At 44.2% G+C, this 26,618-nt stretch overlaps 1 protein-coding gene across 1 annotated transcript in view; it reads left to right on the top strand.

Moving 5' to 3' along the window:
- The first annotated feature begins 7,500 nt into the window (after positions 1-7,500).
- SORCS2 (sortilin related VPS10 domain containing receptor 2) overlaps positions 7,501-26,618 on the top strand; it is a 138,977-nt gene continuing 119,859 nt past the window's right edge. The window contains exon 1 of the mRNA XM_035103573.3: positions 7,501-7,840. Coding sequence (XP_034959464.3) covers positions 7,550-7,840 — 291 coding nt within the window. The 5' untranslated portion in view covers positions 7,501-7,549. The remainder of the gene's footprint in view (positions 7,841-26,618) is intronic.

Raw genomic sequence — 26,618 nt, 5'->3', positions numbered from 1 at the left:
ATTCAAACTCTCCTTTGATTCAATAATAAATAGGGGGGTGACATAGGATTAACACGTATTATTTTTTAACTGATCAAAAACCACTTTAATCTTATACAGTAATGCATTTTGTTCACATTCTTTCAAACATGTTCTTACGAGAGTTATTCCAACGCATGAACCATGTTAAGATCGCACCTCTTTTTTAAATAACATAAAAAGCTGTTCCACGCTTCTACAAATTTGCTTCTCGGATTTTCTTTTATTTTTTTCTGATAAAAAGGCCAACTCAATATAATCTACAGTTTTGAGGAGCCATTCCTTTTTACTAGGTCACTTTTCCAATAATATGCCACTAAAATTCTCGCTGCAGCAGAGGTATACAAAAAAAGTTCTTAATTTTGTTAGGTATATCTGGAGTTGTGATCCCTAACAGATACGCTCTGGGTGATTTTTGAAAATATTGTTTCCAATTCTAAATGAATTTCATTCCAAAATAATTTAAATTTTTTTCATTTCCACCAGATATGGAACAAATCGCCAACTTCCTCACATCTCCAGCAAGTATTTTGCACACCTTTATACATCTTGGAAAGCCTATGTGGCCATCAAGTCCATATTCTTATTTTCTTTCTGTGAATATATTATAAGTGTTTCCCACTCTTTTTCAAAGTCTCTGTTGTCCTTTTCTCATAATCTGTCCGTCAATTTTGCCATCTCTGCATAGTTCATCAATTTCGCTTGCCATTGCTCTTTTGTTGGAATTTCTCGTGTCTTCCAGTTATGTGCTACCAAAATTCTCACCGCCGTAGTAGCATACATAAATAATGTCCTCTTCTCTTTCAGCAGGTTTTGACCTAGAATACTGTACCTAACAGGAAGGCTTCTGGTTGTTTAACAAATGTTATTTTCAACATCTTTTTTCAACTCATTGTATATCATTTCCCAATATGTTTTTACTTTTTTACATTCCCATCACATATGGCAAAAAGTACCTTCAGCCTCACATCTCCAACACTCCTTCTTTTCATTTTTATACATTTTTGCTAGTTTAACTGGTGATACATACCATCTATACATCATCTTCATGTAGTTCTCCCTCAACAGTATGCAATCCATAAATTTCAACAACAAAACCCCATAATTTTATCCAATCATCAAATTGTATATTATGGCCTATATCTTGTGCCCATTTTATCATCACTGGCTTTACTTCTTCACCCTTAGTTTCCCACTCCAAAGGATGTTATATGTCTTCTTTAACAATTTGGAATTTGGAAACCGAGTATGAGAAGCCCTTTTTATTATCCTCTTTAAAAACATCCTTTAACTGTCCATGGTGAAACCACCTTTGAAGGTGCTCTTTAATTTCTTCATATTCTTTCATTTTAAGTTTCCCTTCCTGTTCTACCAATTGTTCTCTGTATCCTTGGCCTTTTCCCACTCCAGATGAATCTTGAAATCTCTCTTTTCCATTCTTTGAAGCATGCATTCCGTTATTACTGGAATTGTCTGAAAGAGGAATAACATCCTTGGAAGTACATTCATTTTTATTGCTGCAATTCTTCCCAATAAAGAAAGGTTCATCCTGTTCCATATGTCCATATTTCTTTTTACTTCATGCCACATTTTTTCATAGTTATCTATATATATGTTCATATTTTTTGCTGTTATCCATACACCCAAATATTTTACCTTTTTGTATACTTCTTTTGTATACTTTTGTATACTTCTATTAAGATTACCGGAATAAATATCAACAGATGACACAACCTGGATGGCAGAAAGTGAGGAGGAATTAAAGAACCTTTTAATGAGGGTGAAAGAGGAGAGCGCAAAATATGGTCTGAAGTTCAACATCAAAAAAACCAAGATCATGGCCACTGGTCCCATAACCTCCTGGCAAATAGAAGGGGACGAAATCGAGGCAGTAAGAGATTTTACTTTCTTGGGCTGCACTATTACTGCAGATGGTGACAGCAGTCACGAAATTAAAAGACGCCTGCTTATTGGGAGAAAAGCAATGACAAACCTAGACAGCATCTTAAAAAAGCAGAGACATAACCTTGCCAACAAAGGTTCGTATAGTTAAAGCTATGGTTTTCCCAGTAGTGATGTATGGAGGTGAGAGCTGGACCATAAAGAAGGCTGATTGCTGAAGAATTGATGCTTTTGAATTATGGTGCTGGAGGAGACTCTTGAGAGTCCCATGGACTGCAAGAAGATCAAACCTATCCATTCTGAAGGAAATCAGCCCTGAGTGCTCACTGGAAGGACAGATCCTGAAGCTGAGGCTCCAGTACTTTGGCCACCTCATGGGAAGAGAAGATTCCCTGGAAAAGACCCTGATGTTGGGAAAGATTGAGGGGACGACAGAGGACGAGATGGTTGGACAGTGTTCTTGAAGCTACAAACATGAGTGTGACCAAGCTGTGGGAGGCAGTGGAAGACAGGAGTGCCTGGCGTGCTCTGGTCCATGGGGTCACGAAGAGTTGGATATTACTAAACAACAACATACGGTACTTCTATCCCTAGCATTTCTGCTATTTATTTGCTTTCATTTTCTTTAACATTTTTAAATATCAGCTTGGTCTTATTTTTATTTAATTTAAATCCTGCCACTTGTCCAAACTCTTGTATTATGTTCATTACTTTTGGAAGGGATTTTTTTAAATCTTCAACCATAATTACCAAATCATCCACAAAGGCTTTTAATTTATGCTCATTTTTTAAAACTTTTATTCCTAATATTTCTTTATTTTCTCTTATTTTTCTTGTCAAAACTTCCAGAACCAAAATGAACAACAGCGGTGATAACGAGCATCCTTGCCTTATTCCTTTTTGTATATTACATCTATTTGTTACCACCCGATTTACAATTATTTTTGCATTTTGTTCTCAGTAGACAGCCTGTAGCCCCCTATTAAAAATTGTTCCAAATCCCATTTCCTCCATCACTTTCTTCATGAAGTCCCAAGAAACATTATCAAATGCTTTCTCAGCATCTATAAACATCAGTGCTGCTTTCTTCTTGTTTCTCACTTCCAGGTACTCTATAATATTTAATACATTTCTAATATTATCTTTGTCTACCTGGTAGGAATCCAGATTGATCATAATGTATAAAATATTTAAGATTTTTTTCAATCTACTTGACAGCACAAATGCAAATAATTTTGTAATCTTTATTTAATAAGGATATAGGTCTATAATTCTTAACCAATGTTACATCAGCATCTAGTTTTGGTATTAAAGTTATATAAGCCTCTTTCCATGTTTCTGGGACTTCACCTGTTTTTAGAACTTCATTCATAACATCATTCAATGGGTTCACAAGCTGGTCACTCAGTTTTTTTTTTATAGTATTTGGCTGTTATTCTGTCTGGCCCTGGAGATTTCCCTGTCTTTGCTTGTTTTATTGCTTCTATAATTTCTTGAGATGAAATTTCTGCATTTAAAATCCTCATTTGTTCTTCTGTTTCCTTTGGGAGAAAGAAGGCACGAAGATAGTGACAAAGATGGATGAAGGAGTTTCCCCAAGCTGCAGACTTTCTCCTTCAGAAGGGAATGCAGCCCCATCCAGAACAGGCAACTGACCTATTTCCCATACAATGCCGTTGTCTTTCTAAGATAGAAGCTCAGTTTGCTGCCCCTCATCCTTCTACAGACTAGATTCAGCTTCTGATATGTAAGTGCAACCTACTCAGTATTCAAAACTCCCATTGTTCTAGGCACATTTTGTGACTGGGAATTTCATTAGCACAAGCATTTCTGAGCTCTGGGCGCAGGACTGTGCCTAAGGTTTCAGATTAAAACTGCCACTGCTGGCACTAAGGGCGTGGGGGGGCATAGGAACTTCCCCCTGGACTTCCAAGATATTGCTGCAGCGTCAGGCAAGCCGATAGGTTCTACCTCTCAGCTGACATTACGGAAGGCAGTGTTTTGAGGGACCCTCATAAGAATATTAGGAGGGGCAGGCAAGGGAAGCATGGCTTCATTTTTTGCAGTCTTCAGATGAAGACTGTTGTTGTTTAGTCGTTTAGTCGTGTCCGACTCTTCGTGACCCCATGGACCATAGCACGCCAGGCACTCCTGTCTTGCACTGCCTCCCGCAATTTGGTCAAACTCATGTTCGTAGCTTCGAGAACACTGTCCAACCATCTTGTCCTCTGTCGTCCCCTTCTCCTAGTGCCCTCAATCTTTCCCAACATCAGGGTCTTTTCCAAGGATTCTTCTCTTCTCATGAGGTGGCCAAAGTATTGGAGCCTGAGCTTCACGATCTGTCCTTCCAGGGAGCACTCAGGGCTGATTTCCTTAAGAATGGATAGGTTTGATCTTCTTGCAGTCCATGGGACTCTCAAGAGTCTTCTCCAGCACCATAATTCAAAAGCATCAATTCTTTGGCGATCAGCCTTCTTTATGGTCCAGCTCTCACTTCCATACATCACTACTGGGAAAACCATAGCTTTAACTATACGGACCTTTGTCGGCAAGGTGATGTCTCTGCTTTTTAAGATGCTGTCTCATGGATCAATGCCTTGTCGTGGCGAAGGGGCTTGAATAACTCAGAGAAGCTATGAGCTATGCCATGCAGGGCCACCCAAGATGGACAGGTCATAGTGGAGAGTTTTGACTAAACGTGATCCACCTGGAGAAGGAACTGGCAAGCCACTCCAGTAACCCTGCCAAGAAAACTCCATGGACAAAGACAACAGATGAAGACTAGACCACGTGAAAAACAAACATAAGATTTTAGCTGCAGTTCATTCATTTTCAGCTTTGTATTATTCTTATAAAAAAGTGCACCTAGACATTCTGTTGTGGCACCCATAACCTAGGTTTTACGTGCCATTTAGCTCCTAGCTTTCATATCTTAGTTTCTAACACTGAACCCACTCTAAATGAGGATTGGTGGCAGTGATGTGCAAAATCCAAATCTGGCATGTGGCAGCAGGATTCAGCACTGTGTTCAACAAGTGATTGGTATAAATCAGGCATCCCCAAACTGCGGCCCTCCAGATGTTTTGGCCTACAACTCCCATGATCCCTAGCTAACAGGACCAGTGGTTGGGGAAGATGGGAATTGTAGTCCAAAACATCTGGAGGGCCGAAGTTTGGGGATGCCTGGAATAAATGAATGGAAATCAGCTTGAGCTGCTGTTTTCTCATAGCCACCACATGCAGACATTGTTGTGAGAAATGGCCCTAAGAGGATCAAATATAAAATAAAAAAATTCCTTCAGTAGCACCTTAAAGACCAACTAAGTTTTTATTTTGGTATGAGCTTTCGTGTGCATGCACACTTCTTCAGATATCTGAAGATATTCTTCAGTATCTGAAGAAGTGTGCATGCACACGAAAGCTCATACCAAAATAAAAACTTAGTTGGTCTTTAAGGTGCTACTGAAGGAATTTTTTTATTTTACTTCGATCCAGACCAACACGGCTACCTACCTGTAACCAGGATCAAATATAATATGTGCCAACAAATATGGGAGTTGGGGGTGGAGAATGCACATAGCAGACAGGTGGAAATAGTCTATTGTGTGGCATCCTCCTTCCTTCCTCCCCATGTAAAAAGTAAGATCCATCTAAAAGACCACAGGAATCAACTGAAAGATACTGGAACTCTACTACCACTTTAAAAACAAACATACACACTAGCCCTCAATAGACATGAAGTTACCCCTGAAAATAACATAGTGTATCTTGGAACTTATTTGTGGCAGTTCCTCCAGAGTTCATTGTCAATAAGGATAATTTTTCATATAAGCCTTCTCATTGATTTCTCACACATGGCATTTTACTCAGCGCCTGCCATTGATTTTCTTCTCAGAACCCATCATTCTACTCTCTGACTCTTTTGACAGCCTGCAACCCCACGGGAACTTCACTCATGAGGCTTGTGGGCATCATTATCGCCTTGTGTTCCGTTTCTGATCAGCCTAGAGCGCCCTTGCTTATGAAGCAAAAAGGGTGCCCTGGCCTCCTGCCCCAAAACACAACAGCAGATGGTCTCACTTGTAAGCAGGGATAGGATCTTTAAGACAGTGAGGTGGAAAGGTATGTCATGGGTATGTGAGCAAAACAGATTCTCACCCTCATATTCCCATGGACTTGAGGAAGGGATGAAAAAAGCCAACCACATTGGGGCATTTTAAACACTAGCCTATACAACATGGGGTACTACGTCCACAGAGGGGCTCTCCATACATCCAAGGGGTGTGAACAGGTACAGGCATGTACAGTGGTACCTTGGTTTAAGAACAGCTTAGTTTATGAACAACTTGGATTAAGAACACTGCAAACGCGGAAGTAGGTGTTTTGGTTTGTGGACTTTGCCTTGGAAGCGGAACATGTTCCGCTTCCTATTGAGTGTGTTCCATTTGTAAACTGAGAGATCTGGCCTTGGGGGTGGGTTGGTGGGTGGGTGGGTGGAGAATGGTTCAGGCCACTTGCTTCAGCATCCACACTGTTTCACACAAACTGTTTCACGGGCACAATTGCTGCAAATATCTTCTCTAAGGTTCTGTCCGGAGTTTCCTTGAAGCCCATGCTTGAATGGACAAGCTCCCAGCCTCACTTCCTGATGGTGGAGCCCCCTCGCTCTCCATGGTGCCCACACACTGTGGCTGCATACACCATACGCTCCAACATTTCTCTGATGAAAATAGACATCCTATTCAATAATTAATAATTAGTAGTAGTAGTAGTTATACCCCACCCATCTGACTGGGTTGCCCCAGCCATTCTGGGTGGCTTCCAACATATATAAAAACATAATAAAACATTAAACATTTAAAAAAACTTCCCTATACAGGGCTGCCTTCAGATGTCTTCTAAAGGTTGTATCCTTATCTCCTTGGTTTGGGGGTTGCATAATGGCAAAAAGAAATACTGTACTGACAGGGGGCACTCCTAGGAATTTATTGGATTTCAAATCCCATTGAGGTGGGGGGGCAGGGGCGGACTTTTGTAATATATATGGCACCCTGAGTGAGGACAAAATTTGGTGCCCCCCCCCTAAATAGAATAAATAGGCATCATTATCATTATATTGCGCTTCCTTGGCTCTGGGGTCGGTGCGGGTGAAGTGCCCGCACGGCTCCAAATCTGGCGCTGGTGGAGGAAGCCAATTTCCACGACGGGACCAGCTGCCCCTGTGGATCCTGCTGCCTGAGGCAGCCACCTCCCCTTGCCCTCCTGGGCGGGCCGGCCGTGACAAGAAGAGGCTGAGAGGAGACATTCGCTTGCCCAGGCGCGGGGCGCGGGGCTCCCGTCTAATTGCTCCGGCGCGTCCCGCTGCAGCCCTGCTGCGAGCAGCCGTCGGGACAGGCGGCCGGCTCCGCTCCGGGGCTCCGCAGGGCCCGCCGGCAGAGGGCGGCGCTGCGCCTCGACTGGGCGTGGAAGCCCTGCTGGCACGTTGTTTCCCACGCCGCGCAACCGCGCCACGCTCCCGCCTCCATCTCGGGCTCGCTCCCCCCCGTCCTCCGCCTCCGCTCCTCGCCTACTGCTGCTGCCAGACTCGCATCCCTGCCCGGCGGCGGCGGCGGCGCAGCGGAGGCCGAGCATGGCGCCAGCAGCAGCTGCCGGGGCGCGCGGAGGAGCGTCCAGCCGGGCAGCTCCGCTCCGTTTGCTGCTGCTGCTCGCGCTGGGCGCCTCCTGGGCGGCGCGCCCGCCGGACCGGAGCAGCCGCCAGAGACGCGGCGGCAGCCCGCGGGACGAGGCGGCCGGCCTGCGGGGTCGCGCCGCCGCCGGGGGACCTCCGGAGGGGGCCTCTCTGCTCACCACCTCCTTCGTGCTCAAAGGCGACGCGGCGCACAACCAGGCGATGGTGCACTGGACGGGCGAAAACAGCAGCGTAAGTGCGGGGTCTCCCGGGCGGGGCGGGTCCCTCACCCTAAAAAGAAAAGAATGTGGTTTTTTTTTGGGGGGGGGGTTGTAGTCACGTGTCAGATTGGGGAAACGGCAGGGGAAAACCTTCTTCAGACCCGACCCCAGGGCATGTCATGGGCATGTCTTGGTGCCCGGCTCTGGTAGCGCAAGAGTTAACCCGAGGGCGACGGGTTGCCTATTCAGACTTCTTCGGAGACAACCCCCCCCCCGGCCGCCGCCAGCTGACCGAGTAGCTGCTCGGTTAAGAGACCACTTCATCCATCTGACGCGCCAGAAACGGGTTAACCTCCGCGGCTCAGCGCCCGCCTCTTGCCTTCAGATGCCTGGTTCGCGAGGCATGCCCGCCTTTGCTTCTGGATTGGACGGGGATTCCTTGGAATTCTGCGCGGCGCTTGCTGGAAACACCGGGAGACCCAGAATAGGTTGCGGCGAAAACAATGGGAGACGCCCCCGCTCTCTTCTCCCACTCAGTATTTTGGTGTTATCAAACTCCCTTCTCATGGAAATGTATTCTCTGTCTAAATGCCCGCGGTAATTAATGTAGAGGCGATTTATTTCAGGGTTTGTTTGTTAAGTTTGCTACATTCAGTGCACATTCTGTGGCTGACCTCCTTTGCAATATCTTATTTTGAAATGTATAATATTTTAGTTTCCTGCTAATTTTAACGTGTACTTTATATCTGACTTTCTTTGGTATTGTTTTATTTTGGATTGTTTTATTTGGTGTTTTAATGTAGGCTGTAAACTACACTGAGTTTTTTTCCTTCACAATATACTGTAAAGCAGTAGAGAAATGAGATGAATGATGATCCTTCCAGATTAGAGTTAGAGGCTTCCATCTACCCTTCCACATGGTCATAGAAAAAGGATGTATGATCCGCCAAAGAGCTTAATGCTTGACACAACACCTGTCCTCTACATCTTCTTAGGAATGCCATTTCCTTCCCCAGGTGCCTTGGGAGTTGTTTCAGAGGCATAGGACCACGTTGTCACACACATGGGAAAAGTGTCTTGCTGGTCACACACAAAGTTACCCTGGGCAGGGAGGCCACTGGTGTTTGAGGGAAGCTAGTGCTTTACTGTGGTTATTGGGAGAGAGTGAAGTTGAAGTTGTGAGCACCAGGGCAGCTGCAAGATGCTTGAGTGTGGTAGATGTACCTGTACTTGGGTCCCTCTTGGGCCCAGTGAATGGTCTGGAGAATACATTGCTGGATCAGGACTGAATTACTTGGGCATGTGATCCCCATGTAAGCTGGATGGTAGATACAGTATTTAAATTAAAACACACCCCAGACAATTCGCTTCCTTTGGCAGAGCAGCAAATGGCTCCCCCTTCCAACCAAGACCAGCTGATTTGGGGTTGAATGAAAAGGCTGCAAATTGCCAGTTTAATTCCTTATTGCATTTTTGTTCCCAGGGATTTTGTTTGTAGGTGCTGTGGCACCCTCACCACCTCCTGTGGTTTCCACTGAGTCCTGTGATGTCTCTCTTTAAATTTTTTTTATTAAATTTTATAACAGAAAAACAAAAAGAAATAAAAACAAACCATATGGAAAGCAAACCATATGGGGTACAAAAAGTACAAAAAATACAAGCATACTAAAAGTAACATTATATATAAAAAACATCAAAAATGAAAAAATGAAAAACATATCAATTCTTTCATTTTTCATAACATTGTGGACTTCCTCGACTCCCCCCTCACTGGGTCCATTTTATAATATCATTTAGGCAGTTTTCATATTGTTATCTTAAATCATTTTAACACATTTCTCATTATCTTTCAATTTCAACTTTTCTATTCTATAAATATCGACTACCTTCGCTTATAATTAATCAATTTTCCCAAATCAAATAATTTTTAATTTCCCTTTCCTCTGTCTTTTATTTCTCCCCTTGGCTTAACATTTTTACCAAAAATGATTCGCAATTCAAATATTAACTCTTATATAATAATAACACTTAAACAGCTAATTCATCCCCCCCCCTTCCCCTGGATAAGGGTTTCCCAGACGTTTCAGCGAATTCCATATATCATACCAGTTTCGGACCTTCCAAATCAATCCAGAAAAATAACAAATATTAATATCACTCACTCCCACCCTTTCCCAACCCATCCACCAAACTTTCTTAAGCATCCTCTGCTGCCTCCCCAATTCTCCACCTGTTGCACAGCACCTGCCGGCTACCTTTCCACTCTTTTTGAGTGCTGTGGATCGAAACCATTCTAATTATACTTTCATATTCCAGTCCAGCCTCTCTCTTTTCCCTTTTTAAATTCTGGTCCCAGTGTGTACCCTGCCCCCCTTCTCTCACTAGGAGGACAGTAATCCACACTGGTTCTTCTTTGAGGACTCCTTGGGTCAAGCCTGTATCCTGTTCCCCCTCTCTCACTGGTGGAACATTATACCATTCATCTTCCTCCTCTTCTTTAAGTTCTTTAAATTCTTTAAGTTCAACAACATTGTCCAGTATTGATAATTTACCATCTTCCTTCTCTTCATTGTCAATCCTTTTCCAATTCCAGTTTCCAAACAATTCCTTTCTCTCATTTCACACAGCTGTTTATTATTTTCGCACAACTGTTGGTTGCTCATGTACAGTTCATTTTTAATGTCCAAAAGCTCCAAAAGTACCTTTTGCAAGTCCAATTCCTGCGATGATGTTGTAACTACAGACATCCTGGACATCTCAAATTTCATGGGAATACAGCAGATTACAAATCCGGAAATGACGGGGATCAAATTTCAAAACTTCAAACGCCATTTTTATATCCGATCTGGTTATAATCTCATTTTAATTTTTAATCATGTCTCAAAGATCATTGTTAAAAGTCTTAAACACAGTCTTGAGTTTTACACTCACTTCAAAGTTGGCAGTTCTCAGTCTCAAAGAAATAAACAAATTCCTTATTGTAATATCATAAAATCAACTCACTGATCCCTCCATGGACCCGAATCTGGCTTTCCTTGAACAACACTGAAATTTTGCAGGGAATTTAGTAGATTCAACCCTTCTCCCCTTTACCTGCCTCAGGGGGAAGGTTTTAGGTCCAATTCTTGGTAAATTAATAATTTCCTTTCACCTTTCCAGCTAAGGGCAAGCTTACTGTGTCACAGTTCTCTCAATGGGGAGATCGACTTCCTGTTTAAATCTTTCCCCGTGGCCAATTCTTAAACTGAAAATTTCCTTAAATTTCCTCTTACTCACGGATTCCAATTTCTTCAATCTTTTTTTTTTTTGAAAAATTCACCGCTCTCCGCTGCCGGCTCGGAGCTTCACTCTGTGAGGGTAGCGATCTGCTCGAAAATGGCGCCCACGGCTTCCACTCCGCTCGCTCACGGGGCTCTTACTAGAGCACGGGTGTCAAACACAAGGCCCGGGGGCCTAATCCGGCCCGCCAGACCTCGTCATGTGGCCCGCGTAGCCGCCGCCGACACTTACCACTGACATTAGTTCTGGAGCCTGCGATTGGCCGAGGGTCAAAACCGGGAACAGGGCTGCAGGTGGAGGCCGGGGTGCTGGAGCCGCGCTGACTGCCTTGGCCAGGGAATTTCAATTTTGAATGAGGCTGAGGGAGGCGGTGGCACAGCGGCCAGACGAAGTGAGATGCAGGAGGAGGAGGAGGAAGCCCGCCGAGGAGGTAGGAAAGTCCTACAGGCGCCGCCGGCAAAGTTGGTGCCGGGACGGAGCAGCGCTGGATTTTTTGGGGGGCGGGCTTTGCTGTTGTCTCCGAGAGCGAGTGAGGCGGCACTGGGGAGCCGCCTCCCGCCGCTTCCCTTCCTCTCCTCGGCTGCATCCGGGAGGTGGGCGAGCGGGCGGACGAAAGGGACGCAGAGTGAGCCTGAGGGGGAAGTAGGCGAAGTGCAACAGCCGCTCTCTTGATGGAGCCGGGTTTCTCTTCCCTCTTCCCCCGTTTTCTCCTCATAGACTCTCGGGAGGGTGCCTGGCTTTTGCTCTGCCCCCCACCCCCGAGCCGCCCTTTGGCTTCTCAGTTCCGGCGGAGCTGCTCGCCGGAGGGCGGCCGGGAGGGAGGCGACGACGACGGCACGGGTTCCTGCTCTTCCCGCTCTGCCGCTGCCTCCTCTCATCCCCTTGTGATGTAGGGCTCCAGATGGAGTCACCTCACGGTTTGAGTAGGTGGGAGGGGAATTTTTTTTGGGGGGGGGGGAGGTTTTCAAGCCTCCTCTGCCTGCAGTCCCGGTAGGGAGAGGCGGCGGCGAAGACAACAGCGCGGGTGGGGGGAAGAGCAGCTCTGAGGCGAAGATGCACGTCCGCTGGGGCTGCCGCCGCCTTCCTCCTCGGGGAATCCGCTGCCCTCCCTCAGCGTGAGGGGAAGGGACTCTGGCGCTAAGGAGGGAGGATGCAAAAGCAAAGCAGGGAGTTGGCGCTGCACCACATGTTCCTGCCCCTCTCCAAAGCATGGGGTGGGTTGCAGCGTGTGGCATCCTGCCTAGCGGGGTTTGGGTGTGCGCAGGGCGGGAGAGGGAAGCTCTCTTTCCATCTGCAGGTTTTTAATTCCAGCAGTGGCTTTCTTCTTCCTGCCGAAGGTTTAGTTGAGCCCCCCCCCCCCCGGAAGCCGTTGATCCCCACCTTTTGTTCAAATTTCCCTCGTTTACATCCCCTCCCACACACGCGCCACGACGCAGGAATGTGATCCGCGTGGGGGCGGGAATGAGCTTACATTATTACAAAAAACAGTAATAATTGAATGCAGTGACAATAATTTATGATAATAAAGAGTGGACACATAGTCCTACAGACACAACCGGCCCTTTGAGGGTGACCAAACTGCTGATGCGGCCCCCGATGAATTTGAGTTTGACACTCCTGTACTAGAGCTTACCGGAGAGTAGAGGGGTCGCTTTGGGGCTCTGCCGAGCTCTCTCGCCCCCAGAATGCTTGATCTGGGGCTCTTGTGGGGATCTGCGTTGCTCTTGCGGCTCCCCCCCTCGCAAAACCAGGTTCCTCAGAGCTCGAGGAAACCTCGCCGGCCAGTGCTGCCGATGAACCGGAAGGAGTCCTGTGACTTCTCATAGGGTTCTGGATGTTTCTTATAGTTGATTGGAGGATTGTGGTCAACACATCTCATTGCATACGGAAGGAGAATGGTGGAGGTTTCAAGGTTGCAGGTTTCAAGGTTTTCCCAACTTCTTGGTGGTGGGATTGAGTTTCCCAGTGACTATAACATTTCTGTGGAGGTTGAGGATTTGATGATTGTGAGTTTTCTGATACTCCTTAAAACTGTATTTCCTGTCCCTTTCTATGTCCAACTGAGTGGCAACGTATTTCTAAAGGGACGGTGTAGTGGTGGGGCTCAAGGCAACATAGCAATCCCAAGTGCTTTGAGGTAGGTCAACTGCAATTCTATAACTATTGGAAATAACATTTGTAGATCTTGAAACCAAGGCCAACGTTGTCCATTTGGATCTATTAAGTGTAGTCATTCACCCCTACATGGTTCCATCCTCATTTCAGACATCGTGATACAGTGGTACCTTGGTTTATGAACACAATTGGTTCCGAAAGTCTGTTCATAAACTGAAGCGTTCATAAACTGAAGCGAACTTTCCCATCGAAAGTAATGGAAAGTGAATTAATCCGTTCCAGATGGGTCTGCGGTGTTCGTAAACCGAAAATTTGTAAACTGAGGTGTTCATAAACCGAGGTTCCACTGTATATCGATATAACGCCAGCCCTATTCTGCTGACTGTTTGGGGCCACCCTTTTTCATAGTCTTCCACCATAGAAGATATAAGTTCAGAAGTGATTGGAGCATCAGATCTCCTTAATCTGTTTTCTGCTGGTGTGTGCAGAAAGCAGTAAAAGGGAGGTCATGCACACACAATGCTCTTTTCTGAACAGCACTAGCATTGAATTTGGGAACTGTGCTCTCAATGAGTAGATTCTTTAGGAGTTTCTTGAAGATTCCTCATATGCCCACATGGGGGGTTGGTGGTTCTTGGAGACTAAGAATATGTTTCAACCATTTGTTTGTTCCTCTTCGTTTCAATACTACTCAGGAGATAATGATTTTTAAATCCCCAAGGAAATGATGATTTTTAACTAAATTAATTTTCCCGTTTTGTAAACCATGTATTTCCTTCGCAGATCTGCACACTGATAATCATACATCAATTAAAGCATCGTTGTTGCGAATAAATAAAGTCTTTGTGCTACCTAGGTCATGCAGCTATCACACCATTTGGCCTCTCACAGAATGATGTCTGCTTACAGACAATAAGGACAAATCGTGGAATTGCTGGATTTTTCTTTGACATTATCTGAACATATGGAAGAACATCAAGGGCAAGCTAGTGTCTTCAAATGCAGACTTAACCCAATCATATGGCTAGGGTTGTGTAGGTGACGATGAAGAATCACCATTCCTACCACGCATGCCCCTGTTGCACTTCAAATTATACCCCCTCTTCCTGCTTTATTTGTGATTGGGGAAATTCAACATTTACTGTCACAAGTAGTGTGACCCTAAGCAGGATTATTTCAGGTGTTTCTCATATATCCTTGGGCAGGGCCAGATTTAAGTTTGATGAGGCCATAAGCTACTGAGGGTAATGGGGCCCTTTATATGTCCAGTTGTCCTTTGTCAACAACAAATTATTGCTGTTTTTTTGTGTTGCTACATGGTAATTTATGGACCTAATAGGTATCTAACGCCTGTTGCTGTATGTAGGTTTTATTTTATTTGTTTTTTATGTTATATTTTGGAAATGTACATCTAGTTTTTTCCCCTTTAAATTTTTTGGGGCCCCCCAAGAGAGTGAGACCCTAAGCTATAGGTTGTTTAGCTTATACATAAATCTGGCACTGTCCTAGGGCATTCCTTGGGAAAACAACAGATGCATCCTCAAGGACTATCCTTGCCTCCCTTTCCTAAAATCCCAGGTTGTGTTTTTTTCTTTTATTTTCAAAATTCGGAAATTTTGTTGTGATCCACCCCCACCCCAATGTAGCCAGCTTACAAACATGCTCTGGGAATATCCTTTGGTGGTATCCAGTCTTACAAGCAATTTAAGGAGCTGAAATGATGTTATACATCTGTGCCAGCAGCTTGTTCATTACCTTCAGTTTCTGCTACCATCTTTGTGTGATGGAAGATTCAAAGGGATAGAAGAGGTGGTGCAATAAAATATTTATCTAACACATAAGCACATATGCATTAACCTTTCCACTCCTGTTAGTGCTTGTTGGCAATATGCAGTGAAACCACAGAATTTGCTGATGGTGGAGAAGCGGCAGAACCACCAGCACCGATTTCAGGCAAGATCACACCAAAATCAGCACCGATGGCAGACTGGGACATTGCCAAGTATGAGCTCCAGATGCTGCTTAGAATAATAGAATCATATAGTTTAAAATACAAAATAGAAATCTAAAATGAAATGAAAGTAATATAAATACCATAATAGAATCATAGAATCTTAGAGCTAGAAGGTACCCAAGGGTCATCTAGTCCAGCCCCCACAATGCAAGAATCTAGGCTAAAGCTTCCACGACAGATGGCCATCCGACCTCTGCTTCAAAACAAACCTCCAAGGAAGGAGAGTCCACCTCCTCTTGTGGGAATCTTCAGCTGCCAGACAAGGAAGGAGCCAGTCTGGCTTCTGCAGGGAGGGAGTTCCAAAATGAGGCACAGTAGAGACTATGGTTTTTTTTAATGATACTTAGTTTATTTACACATATATACAACCTGAACCTAGATGGATGGATTGTTGATTATTCACATCCTATTGGGGGGGGGACCCAGGTGGCGCTGTGGGTTAAACCACAGAGTCTAGGGCTTGCTGATCAGAAGGTCGGCGGTTCGAATCCCTGCAATGGGGTGAGCTCCCATTGCTTGGTCCCAGCTCCTGCCCACCTAGCAGTTCGAAAGCACATCAAAGTGCAAGTAGATAAATAGGGACCGCTCCGGCGGGAAGGTAAACGGCGTTTCCGTGTGCTGCTCTGGTTCGCCAGAAGCAGCTTTGTCATGCTGGCCACATGACCCGGAAGCTGTCTGCAGACAAACGCTGGCTCCCTCGGCCTATAGAGCGAGATGAGCGCCGCAACCCCAGAGTCGGACACGACTGGACCTGATGGTCAGGGGCCCCTTTACCTTTTACCTATTGGGGGGGGTCTGGCTTCCTCCTTCAGGGTAGCATTGCACTCAAAGGACAGCAAAAAGCCCTCCTCTGTGTCTCTTTGTTCCAGCTAGTCCTGCCCAGCTCACTTCTTCTCCTTTTCGCTGCCAACCGACTCCAAGGACCTCCCCAAGCCTATGGCATTCGAAGCTGAAGCCCTAAACCTTGCATTTTCCTCTTTCCACTAGCACCCAGCCAAGAAGGGACACGACTCCCCTTTGCCCTCCCATGGTTTCCTGGATGGCCATCCCTGGCTTTTGTCCCCTGCTAATGGCCCAGCCAGCCAACTCTGCCTAGCCATCTTGACTCTCTAGCATAACTAAATCCAGGGGGTTTCCTTGTCTGGAAAAGTTTAATCAAACCTTGTTTAATTCTAACTTTTACTAAATCCAGGAGCTGTGGGGAGGAATTGGCACCCAGGAATTTAGGGGACTGAGGCCCCCCACAAACTCATAACAATATACAGGGGTACCTTGGATTACAAACGCTTCAGGTTACAGACTCCACTAACCCAGAAATAGTACCTCAGGTTAAGAACGTTGCTTCAGGATGAGAACAGAAATCGTGCTCCGGCAGCAACAGGAGGCCCCATTAGCTAAAGTGGTGCTTCAGGTTAAGAACAGTTTCAGGTTAAGAACGGACCTCCGGAATGAATTAAGTTCTTAACCAGAGGTACCACTGTATATGTTAAGTAACTCTTAGGGGGATACCCCCCCCCAATGCCCAGTCCAGTGAGCATGCTTTGTTGCCATGGAACGATGACGGACTGCTTGAGGAGGGAAAATGGAGGAGGAAATTGAATGAAGTGCCTGGAACCCTGAACAGAAGCACTTCACACTGAAACATTTTGTTGCAAGTGACACATGTATTCTTTCATCCTGTGATCAGTTAAATTAGAGGCAATACTGGGTGTGCCCCCCTTCCTTTCGGAGATCAAGAAGCAGTTTGCAACAGGGGTTGTTGTTTAATGATGGGAACAGTAACCCCGTTGTTGGACTAAAAAGAGGTGTTAAGGTTTCTGAATGTTTTCTTCTCTTTCCAGAAAATGTTGATGGTAAAGAGAGGAGACCATTTTAAAATCCGCATAATAGACATTTCCTTTTGTTTATTACATTGCTGATGGTTTCTGTTTTCAACTTTTATTCTGTACCCCCCCCCCAAAAAAATCCCATTTTTACAACTGGTAAAAAATAATATAGGAGCCTTTGGATGTAGCAGCTCCGCCTAGTATGTGCTGTTACTGTATTGTTTCAATAAAATGAAGACCATTTTACTCCTTTAGTCTATCATACAGTATGCTTTTATGTGCAAAGTTATACACAATGTTGTTTATATTCTTAATGTCATAAAGTAAGTTTTGATCTCATATGCAGTTATTTGTTTCTTATGTTTCAGTCTCTCCCAACATTTCCATTTTTTGTGCCTTCAACATTTCTGAAAATCTTACATCTGTAGCCAAGGAAGAGAAATGATCTTCCTGTGCTGGAAATACTTTCCCTTCCAACCTCTCTTCCCCACCATTAACCCTTTTGCTCCCAGGTCCCCATTCTTCACCTGTGTTGACACTTTATACTAGATTGTGCCTTGAATCTTTAACATTTTAATAATAATAAAAATAGTTCCATGTAACAGCTTCATAGTTTGTTTGATTTGATGCTTATTTGAATTTCTCCTTCTATAACAAACATGTAATAATGTCATCATATAGTCATTGTTAATAAACACTGGGATTACCTAGTGCTCTACTTTATGAAGGTTTTATACAGAGTGAGCTCCACTTTTAAAAACCAGTCCTTTCTTTCACCTGTCTTCACAATAATTATCAGTTGTGAGTGTATTTTGGACATTGTTTCCATTTTTTACAGAAGCAAATTCTGAGTACAACCGTTTCTGAAGACGGTTGTCCCACTTTTCATTGCTGCCAAGGGATGACTGAGGCTTTGAGAGAAAGGTTTCAGAGTTAAAATTCTAAAGTGGTGGCTTTGTTATAGTGCAGTGCGGTTTTTGTGCTCTTCCTTTGGGGCGAGTGTAGGGTTGGGGAGAAAGCAATTATTGTCTCTTGCCCATGGGCCCATTAAAAAACCCAACCTAGATTAGGTGACTTTAAAAAAGATCCAACATCATCCCCTGTGGATTATACTATGTCTGTCACTGTACTAGATTCCAAATGAAAAATTAATAGACTTGGCCCTGCCTGCAGGCTTACAATTGAGAAAACTCCACACATGAGGGAAAAGGAAATGGGATAATGTGTCAAAAGTTAATTAGGAAAAACAGACTCCTGGCAGTGAAGGGGAGACTGATTCTTTACACCAGAGCTTTCCAAACTGTGTGACATGTTAGTGTGTTGGCGTGTCACATGAACGCTCCCTGCGCTCTACCCAGGGCTGGAAAGGGGTACGTTTACCGCTGGTTTGCTAGTAAAACTGAACTACTGCGTCACGAAATGATGCATGCCTAAAAACTGTCAACAACATGAAAAGTTTGGAAAGCTTTGGTCTAGATCAGGGGTGGCCAACTTCCAAGAGACTGTGATCTACTCAGTTAAAAACTGGCAGTGATCTAGGTCAAAGTTGTTGAGGGGGTTCAGGTCAAAGTTGTTGAGCTTTTTTTTAGGAAGGAAAGCCCTGTTTTGGGGGTTCACGTTAAAGTTGTTGAGCTTCTTTAGGGAAGAGGAAAGTGACATTGAACTTCTTTTTTACGAAAGAGAGCCCTGTTTTTGGTGGTTCAGGTTATTTTAGGGTTGCAGGGCAAAGATGTTGAGTTTTTTTTAGGGGAGCCAAAGTTTTTTAGCTTCTTTGGGGGGAGCCACTACTGATCTACTGGTGATCTACCACAGACATCCAGTGATCTACCGGTAGGTCACGATCTACCTGTTGGACATGCCTGGTCTAGATGGACCAATGGTCTGACTTGATGTGGGGAGGCTTCTTATGTTCTCAGCTGGATATTCATATTTTGAATTCTACACAGGAAAGGAGAAAGGGACAATGAGGCTTATTTTGATGCTGGGGAATTGTTGTTATTTTTGTTGCTATGTATTTATTAAATTTGCTAGTCACTTTATCATGCCCAGGGCAACCCAAAGTAACTTACAACCAACCAACCAACGAAACCAACACAAAATCCCACATAAATACATTAAACTAAGAGGAAAGAGAAATGCATTAGAAGCACCCCACCCTCTTCTAACAGGCCACATATAGTTAAAGGTCAAATGCCTGATTATAGGGGAAAGTTTTTGTAACGAAGGTGCCAGGTGAGCCTCCCTAGGGAGAGCACCCTACAAGCGAGGATCCACCACAGGAAATGCCTGCTCTTGTCAACCTCCGAAACTCTCATGGAGGGGGCACATGAAGAAGGACCTCAGAAGGTGATCACAGGATGCGGGTTCATATGGGGAGAGAAGGTCCTTGAGGTATTTTGGTCCTGAGCCATTTAAGGCTTTATAGGTCAAAACCAGCATTTGAATTGGGCCCAAAAATTAATTGGCAGCCAGTGCATAGTTCAGTTTAGGAAGCTCTACCGTAGTATTTCATCACATAAAGAAGAAATGTGTGATAAAAATATTAAAAAATACTAAATATCAATGCAGCTCATTGAATAACCACTGTTACAGAGAAAGAACTTAGACTAAAAGTTATTGGTGACAGTGAATACAAAAAATGTACATTATCAGCATTTAGGATGTTTGATATTGGGAAGATTTAGGAAACTAAAACAAATAAATTATAAGGGGGACTTCTGGTTTTACCGCCTCTGTGACGGCTGTGCTCCGTAGGAGCGTGGTGAGGCTCTTTGGGGACAGCAAGGGCTGCGTGACCCCAAGAAAGGCTTAGGGGGTGACCCTAAGCCGAAAGTTTCCAGCGGCGCTGGACGGGACCTCTCGGCGTTCTTCAGCTCAGCGGCAGGAGAGCAGAGAGACCCAGATGCAAGGGAGCAAACGCCTCCCAACAAGAAGCCCCAAAGTCAGGAACGGCGCTAGAGCGGTAACATTTCCAAATGCAATTTAACTCATTTTAAATACACTCGGCACTCGAAATAACAGGGGAAATAATATAATAGACATAAAAGTAGACTCAAATCGACCAACAGAATGGTCACAGGAAACGAAATAGACGAACTTATGGTGCCAATGTAAAACGAAAATAGACCAAACTACAGGGAGAAATGGAAGAGAGAGGGAAATTATTCTTTCTGTAAAACGATCTAGCACAAGGAATGAAAAAGGTTCGGTTATAAAATAAGAATAAATAAAGGATTGCTGCAAAGGAGAACTGATTACACCGCTCATGAATCGAGGGGATACATCTAAACTAGCCAAGTATTCTTGTACTACCTCCTTACTTGTTCTGGGCTGTGTTTCTCCTGCTGAATCATCTGCTCCATATTCTTCAGGTCGGGCATTGTTTTCTTTTTTTGAGAAGATTGAGGCAAAGACAGCATTGAGGAGTTCTGTCCTTCCTCTGTCCCGTTTGCATTTCATCATCTTCTGCTCTAAGTGACCCCACTGTTTCCTTGTTCTTCCTTTTGCTATGGACATACCCATAAAAGCCCTTTTTGTTGCTTTTAAGCTCTCTAGCAAGCCTGAATTCATTCTGTGCTTTAGCTTTTCTGACTTTGTCTCTACACGTGCTGGCTATTTGTTTGAATTCCTCTCTGGTGGTTTCCCCCTTTTCCCATTTTTTGTACATATCCCTTTTAAATCTTAACTCGCTTAAAATTTCTTTAGATAGCCACCCTGGCTTCTTTAGGCACCTTCTTTAGGCACCAATGAACAACCTTGGACAGTTTTGCTATTCCCCCAGCCTTTCTGCACACACATGCTTCTGTTGCCCCCATGCCCCACCCCCGTGAAAACAGCAGGAAAGAACTCTATGCTGACATACTGACCACTATTTCATAACTTTCCCCCTCTTTATTTTTTGGGTTAAGGTGGGAATCAAATAACATAGAAATAAGTGCTAAACATGCACTATATCCCATTAGTTTTACAGAAGTGGCTTTTACGTCATGTGAAAGCTATAATATGATGCGGCAATTAAGGAATTATCAGGGTAATTGAATAAACTGCAGTGTGAATGTAGCCTAGGTTGGGTTTCAGGTCACATGTGTTAAAACTAATTTCTCCTGTTTCTGTCTCGCACGTCAGATCTGAGCATTCACAGGTCTAGTGAGGGGCTATCTGGTCACAGATCACTCCTTCCAGAAGCTAAAGAAGCTCTTACATTAGAGGGAAATCTCCTGACACCCGCTACTGGTCTTGTCTAGGGCCTGTCATATATGGACTCTGTTGTACCTTCCTCTAAACTCTGGAGAGGAAGGAAATCCAGCTATCCCTGTTGTCCCTCCTGGTGATTACTTTTGTGGGGGAACACAGATAGATCCACAGGAGGCAGCCTGTTTGTGGGTCTCTGGATTGAACTGTGATTTCTTTTATTTTGACCGTTTGAAGCTGGTGGCCGTCTTAAGAATAATTATTTAAAAGCAGCTTGCATTCCCAGTGGAATGCATGTAGCCAGGCAACTGATCACCCAGTTGCCAGCAGTCTGAGGAGTAAGGTAGGATGAAAGCGGACGGGGCACAGCTGCAGCGGCCTAATGAGAATTGGTGGCGTCAGCGAGTGTGGAGGCAGGAGTATGACACCCAGAGCTGTGCTACGTGTCAGAGGAGATGGAAGCAGCTCCAGTTGTATTTTATTATTCTATGTGTTACCTTGAAGCACAGCCCAAGGCATTTTGGCACCTAAGGCTATCCACAAGATGGGGTGTGTGTGCGTGCACACACACACACACACATTGCCAGGGAAGAAGGGATGAGTGAAGATGTACATCAGAAACGAGGGTGGAAGGAGACCAGAAGCACCTTCTATTCACCATGAGCTTCTGTGGCGTAGTACGATGAAAGTACCAGACTAGGATGGGAGAGACCTGAGTTCAAATCTTCAGTCAGCCATTAGCTGACTGAGTAACCTGGGGCCAGTCAGCCTAAGCACCCATAGCTCATGGAAAACTTTGCGTTATACTGTTCCCTTTACTTTCTTTAACCTAGATATCTGCTAGACATTTGCTGCTGTGTTTGTCAACTCTCCGATAAACCACTCAAGCCTGTTATTCTGTGTCAAGCAAGAGTCACTTTTGCTTAATTTGTTAAATTAAATCAGAAAATGATTTACTGTATCTAGATAGGGCATTTGAATATGTGCATGCTGTTCTAGTCCTACAGAACTCCTCTACTCGGTTCATTGTTCCGGTGAGGTTTTAGGGAGGAGGTTTCTGGCTTCAGCTGCTGGCCATAAGGGCAGGAAAAGAATCCATTTAACCAAACAGATCAGGCACATTTTCCATAGTTGCCAGTGGTATCTAATTCAAAGCTTCAAACAGTAACTCTTTATTAAGTGATTCTTGAGTTTTCCAGATACTGTTAATAATAATTAATAGTCTCTCGTGTTGACTAGTGCCTGGCTGGGATATTTTCTGGGACCCTTTTAAAAGCCGCTCTGAGGTTCTGACACCATACATTTGCAGTGCTATTGCGTCACTTTAATAGTCATGGCTTCCTCTTAAGAATCCTGGGAACTGTAGTTTGTTAAGGGCACTGAGAATTGTTAAGAGGCGCCTATTCAGAGCTACAACCACAGGAAACTCTGGGGAAGTGTAGCTCTGTGAGGCATAGCTGCCAAGTTATCCCTTTTTTAAAGGGATTTTCCCTTATGCTGAATAGGCTTCCTCGTGAGAAAAGGGAAAACTTGGCAGCTATGCTGTGAGGGGAATATGGGTCTCCCAATAACTTTTTTTTTTTAAACATACTTTTTATTAATTTTACAAAATACAAAAAAACAAAAAAAAAACGGTACATACATAAACACCTTTTCCACCTCCTTCCTACCCACCCACATGGGTCCTCCCCTGCCACAGAAGTATCCCATGCATGTGAACAGTCAGAGATGGTCCATTTTATGCTTGGATTTCTGTCCTCCTCCCCCTCCCCTGACCCCAAAGCCCCCCCCTGCCACCAGGGAGCTCCAGCAAACCAGGGCAGTACGCAGGAGGCCATCCATCCAACCATCTATTGTCATACCAAAAAAGGAGAAAAATAGAAATAGAAAAAAAGAGAAAAAAGAAAGGGCAAAAAAAGAGAAAAAACAATACAAAACAGAAAATTTTTTCTTACATTCATAATTGTAAAACCATATTTTGTGGGCTTCCCCTCCCCCCCCCGGTTTTCATCCCTTTTTTATCATCTGCAACAGTTTCTTACTTTATAAAAATACACCTTTGTATCTTATACAACTTATAAATCAATTGTTAACATTTTCATCTAATATTCAAATCACTGAAAAATCAAACTCCCATTTTATTTTCTCGTGCCTAATTTTTTCTCCCTCTATAAGCCTCCATATTTTCACATTTTCCAAAATCCATTCACTTTTAAAACTATAACTATTCTCAATTTAACCTTACATCCCCGATTACCGGCTCCACCCCCCCAATCCAGCAAATTTCATAATCAGCAGACCAGTTATAAACCTGTTAATCCATCCTTATAATCACAACATCACTTTCCCTTCACCCCACCCCCTGTTTACAGTCTTTTGCCATCCAGGCCACCATACAGGACCCCTGAATGTCTTCTCTTCTCTGCATATTTTTTCCTTCTTCCCTGTGGGCGTTCTGGAGTTCCAATAATACCAATCGTGCCCCCCTCAAAAGCAGGGCACTCCATCCAACCTTTTGTAGAGTAAAATCATCATTTTCTTCGTGGTGTGCTTCATTTTGTGTTGAATCATCACAGTCCTCATCTTCATCTTTTCCTTCCAAATCACAGTCACCATCATTGTCATTCTCACATTCATCTTTTTCAGTGTCAAAAGCTTCATCTAAAAAATCATATTCTGCCATCACCATCTGAAATTTTTGCTGTAACTCTTGCCGTCGTGTCTCCTCTTGACATAGCTCTATTCTTGTTTCCCACATTAAGGTCAAAACAGACCGCTGGAACTCAGGGGAACACTTTTTTGTTGACATAATTCAATCCTGCCAAGGTCAAAACTTGTCACGTGGGGTGGAATATAATCACAGTTTATTTTCTCGACTCCATTTTATCAAGCTGGCTGCATTCTTCAAGTCTTATTAACAATAAAGTTCGAACTCACATTTCACAAACATTTAAACCAAAAAAAGAAATTCCACAGAGTCCAGAAATACAAAGTGGAATAAAAATTGACTTATAAATCCTGATCAACTCACTGGGTTGTCTGGGCTGCCGGCTCCCGAGGGAAAGAAAGGTTTTTCTTAGTCTTTACCTCTTGTTGCAGGGCAGTCATAAACCACAGTCTCTCTCCCCTTTTCACCCTGCATCAAAGGGGAGATTCTCTTTGATGCCTTTGAGGGATTCTTTTGAATTGCAAATCTTCTGTTTACGGCTTCGGGTTTCTATTTACTGTCTCTTTTGTTGCCGTGGGGGGGGGGTGGCTTCCTCTTTTCTCCCCTCTCTCCCAGATCCAAATTGTTTTATAATCCAAATCGTGAGGTTACTTACAGTCTTTTCCAATCGTTTTATTTTCGGAAGAATCCAGCACTCTCCGCCTTCGGCTTGAAGCTTCTCCCTGCTAGAATAACGTTGCCGCTCAAAATGGCCCCCGCGACTTCTACCCTCCTCGCTCCGGAGCTCTTATTAGAGCTAACCGAAGAGTTGGGGAGTCCGGATTGGGGCTGTGCCGAGCAAATTGCCCCCGGGACGCCCTTCCCGAGGTTCTAAGGGGCGCAGCGTCGCTCTCGCTGCCCTCCCCACTCCTAGCAGGGACGGGCCGTCTCGGAGACGAGACGAAACCCCGCCGATCGGCGCTGGCGCTGAACCCGGAAGCCTAACTTTTGGCACCTTTACAAACTACAGTTCCCAGGATTCTTGGGGGAAAGCCACTGTTAAAGTGATATAGTAATGCTTAGTGCAGATGTGGCCTTAATTGCTCCATAGCTGCTTAAATGAAAAATCTTCCACTCAAAGGCTTTCATCATCAGTAAATTGTCAGGAGTATGGGCAGGAGTCAGGCTCTGGGGCCTGTAGTGCTTTGCAGGACTGGGGCCTGCCTCAGCGTGTGCTGGAGAAGCAAGGAGTGGCCACTCAGGTGAGGCCACTTGATACCTCACTGCACCTGGTGGCAGGAGCTGGGAGGGATAAAAGTTCAGCATTTCCCCTCAGCTCTTTGCCACAGCAACGCTACCCCTGCCTGGTTGCCTCTGGCCTCTTGCTCCTTGGACCTTTGCCTTGCCGACGCCTTGATCCTTGACCCTTGGACCTTTGCCTTGCTGACGCCTTGCTTCTCGACTCCCAGACCTTCGCCTCTGCCTTGCTCCTTGACCCTGCGACTGCCTGCTGCTGGACCATCAGCCCTGCACCCGTCCCTGCTTCTACATCACCATCTTGCCTCTGGTCCTGACGTCCTCAGTCAGGACTTCAACCGCCCGCCGACCGGACCGTGACATAAATAATACAGCTACCAGTACTTTAAAAACAATTGGTTTTTCCCATAATACTGATTATCCTGTGGATGTTAGTACCTAATATATGGCCCACATTTGATGGTGCTAGTGACCTGCCCAAATTGATTGTAAAGTTCTAAAATTATAGTTTTGTAGTATTATTGAATAGTATGAAGTAACCAATAAATTAATCATAGAATCATAGAATCATCTAGTCCAACCCCCTGCCAAGCAGGAAACGCCATCAAAGCATTCTTGACATATGCCTGTCAAACCTCTGGTTAAAGACCTCCAAAGAAGCAGACTCCACCACACTCCTTAGGAGCAAATTCCACTGTCAAACAGCTCTTACTGTCAGGAAGTTCTTCCTAATATTTAGGTGGTGTTGTGTATTGAGTCAAAGGATTTTTATATCTGTATTACTATTGTCTGTATTTGCATTAGGGTAAAGTAACTGCCTTTTGGTTCCAGAAGGTACAGCTACTATTGGTTCATTTAAGCTGCTGTATTTGGATCCTCTGTCTTATTGGTTTCCTCCAAAAGGCAGCACTGTGATTGCCTGATATTGTTCCCTCCAAAATGTATCCCTTTCTAGCTCGTCCCCCGTCCCTATAAATGTAGATTTCCTCTCCTCAGAGCTTAGTCTTGTTTGCTTTAATAAAGAAGTGTTACTAAAGAACTGTCTACTACAGCATATTATGTCAAGAGAGCTGACATCCCAAACCCCACGTCACAACCGGTGGAATCTTCTTTCTTGTAGTTTGAATCTTTTCTTTGTTTGAGCATTATGCATTTCTGATCTTATTTCAATAATATAATTTATTTATTTATTGTAGACTCTCACAGAAGCCCAATTTAGCAGCATAATAATTTATCATATTCAAAACAATAAATTTGTGGACTAGTGTGTGGCTTTTAGGCTGAAATCTGACACACACACACACACACACACACACACACACACATATATATATATATACTGACATGGGAGTACCTTCCATTAATTCTTATTTATGTTAGCTATGTAAATATAAGCTTGGAAATTAGTTAAATTGTAGTATGTGCATACTTCTTGTGTTTGCATGTGGTTTTATTCATTATTATTAAAAAGCCACTTTTA

Source organism: Zootoca vivipara, chromosome 8 (genome assembly GCF_965207765.1).
Source record: "Zootoca vivipara chromosome 8, rZooViv2.hap1.1, whole genome shotgun sequence".
NCBI classification, from domain to species: Eukaryota; Metazoa; Chordata; class Lepidosauria; order Squamata; family Lacertidae; genus Zootoca; species Zootoca vivipara.
The sequence above is the reverse complement of the archived record's forward strand: the minus strand, read 5'-3'. Positions and strand labels throughout refer to the sequence as shown.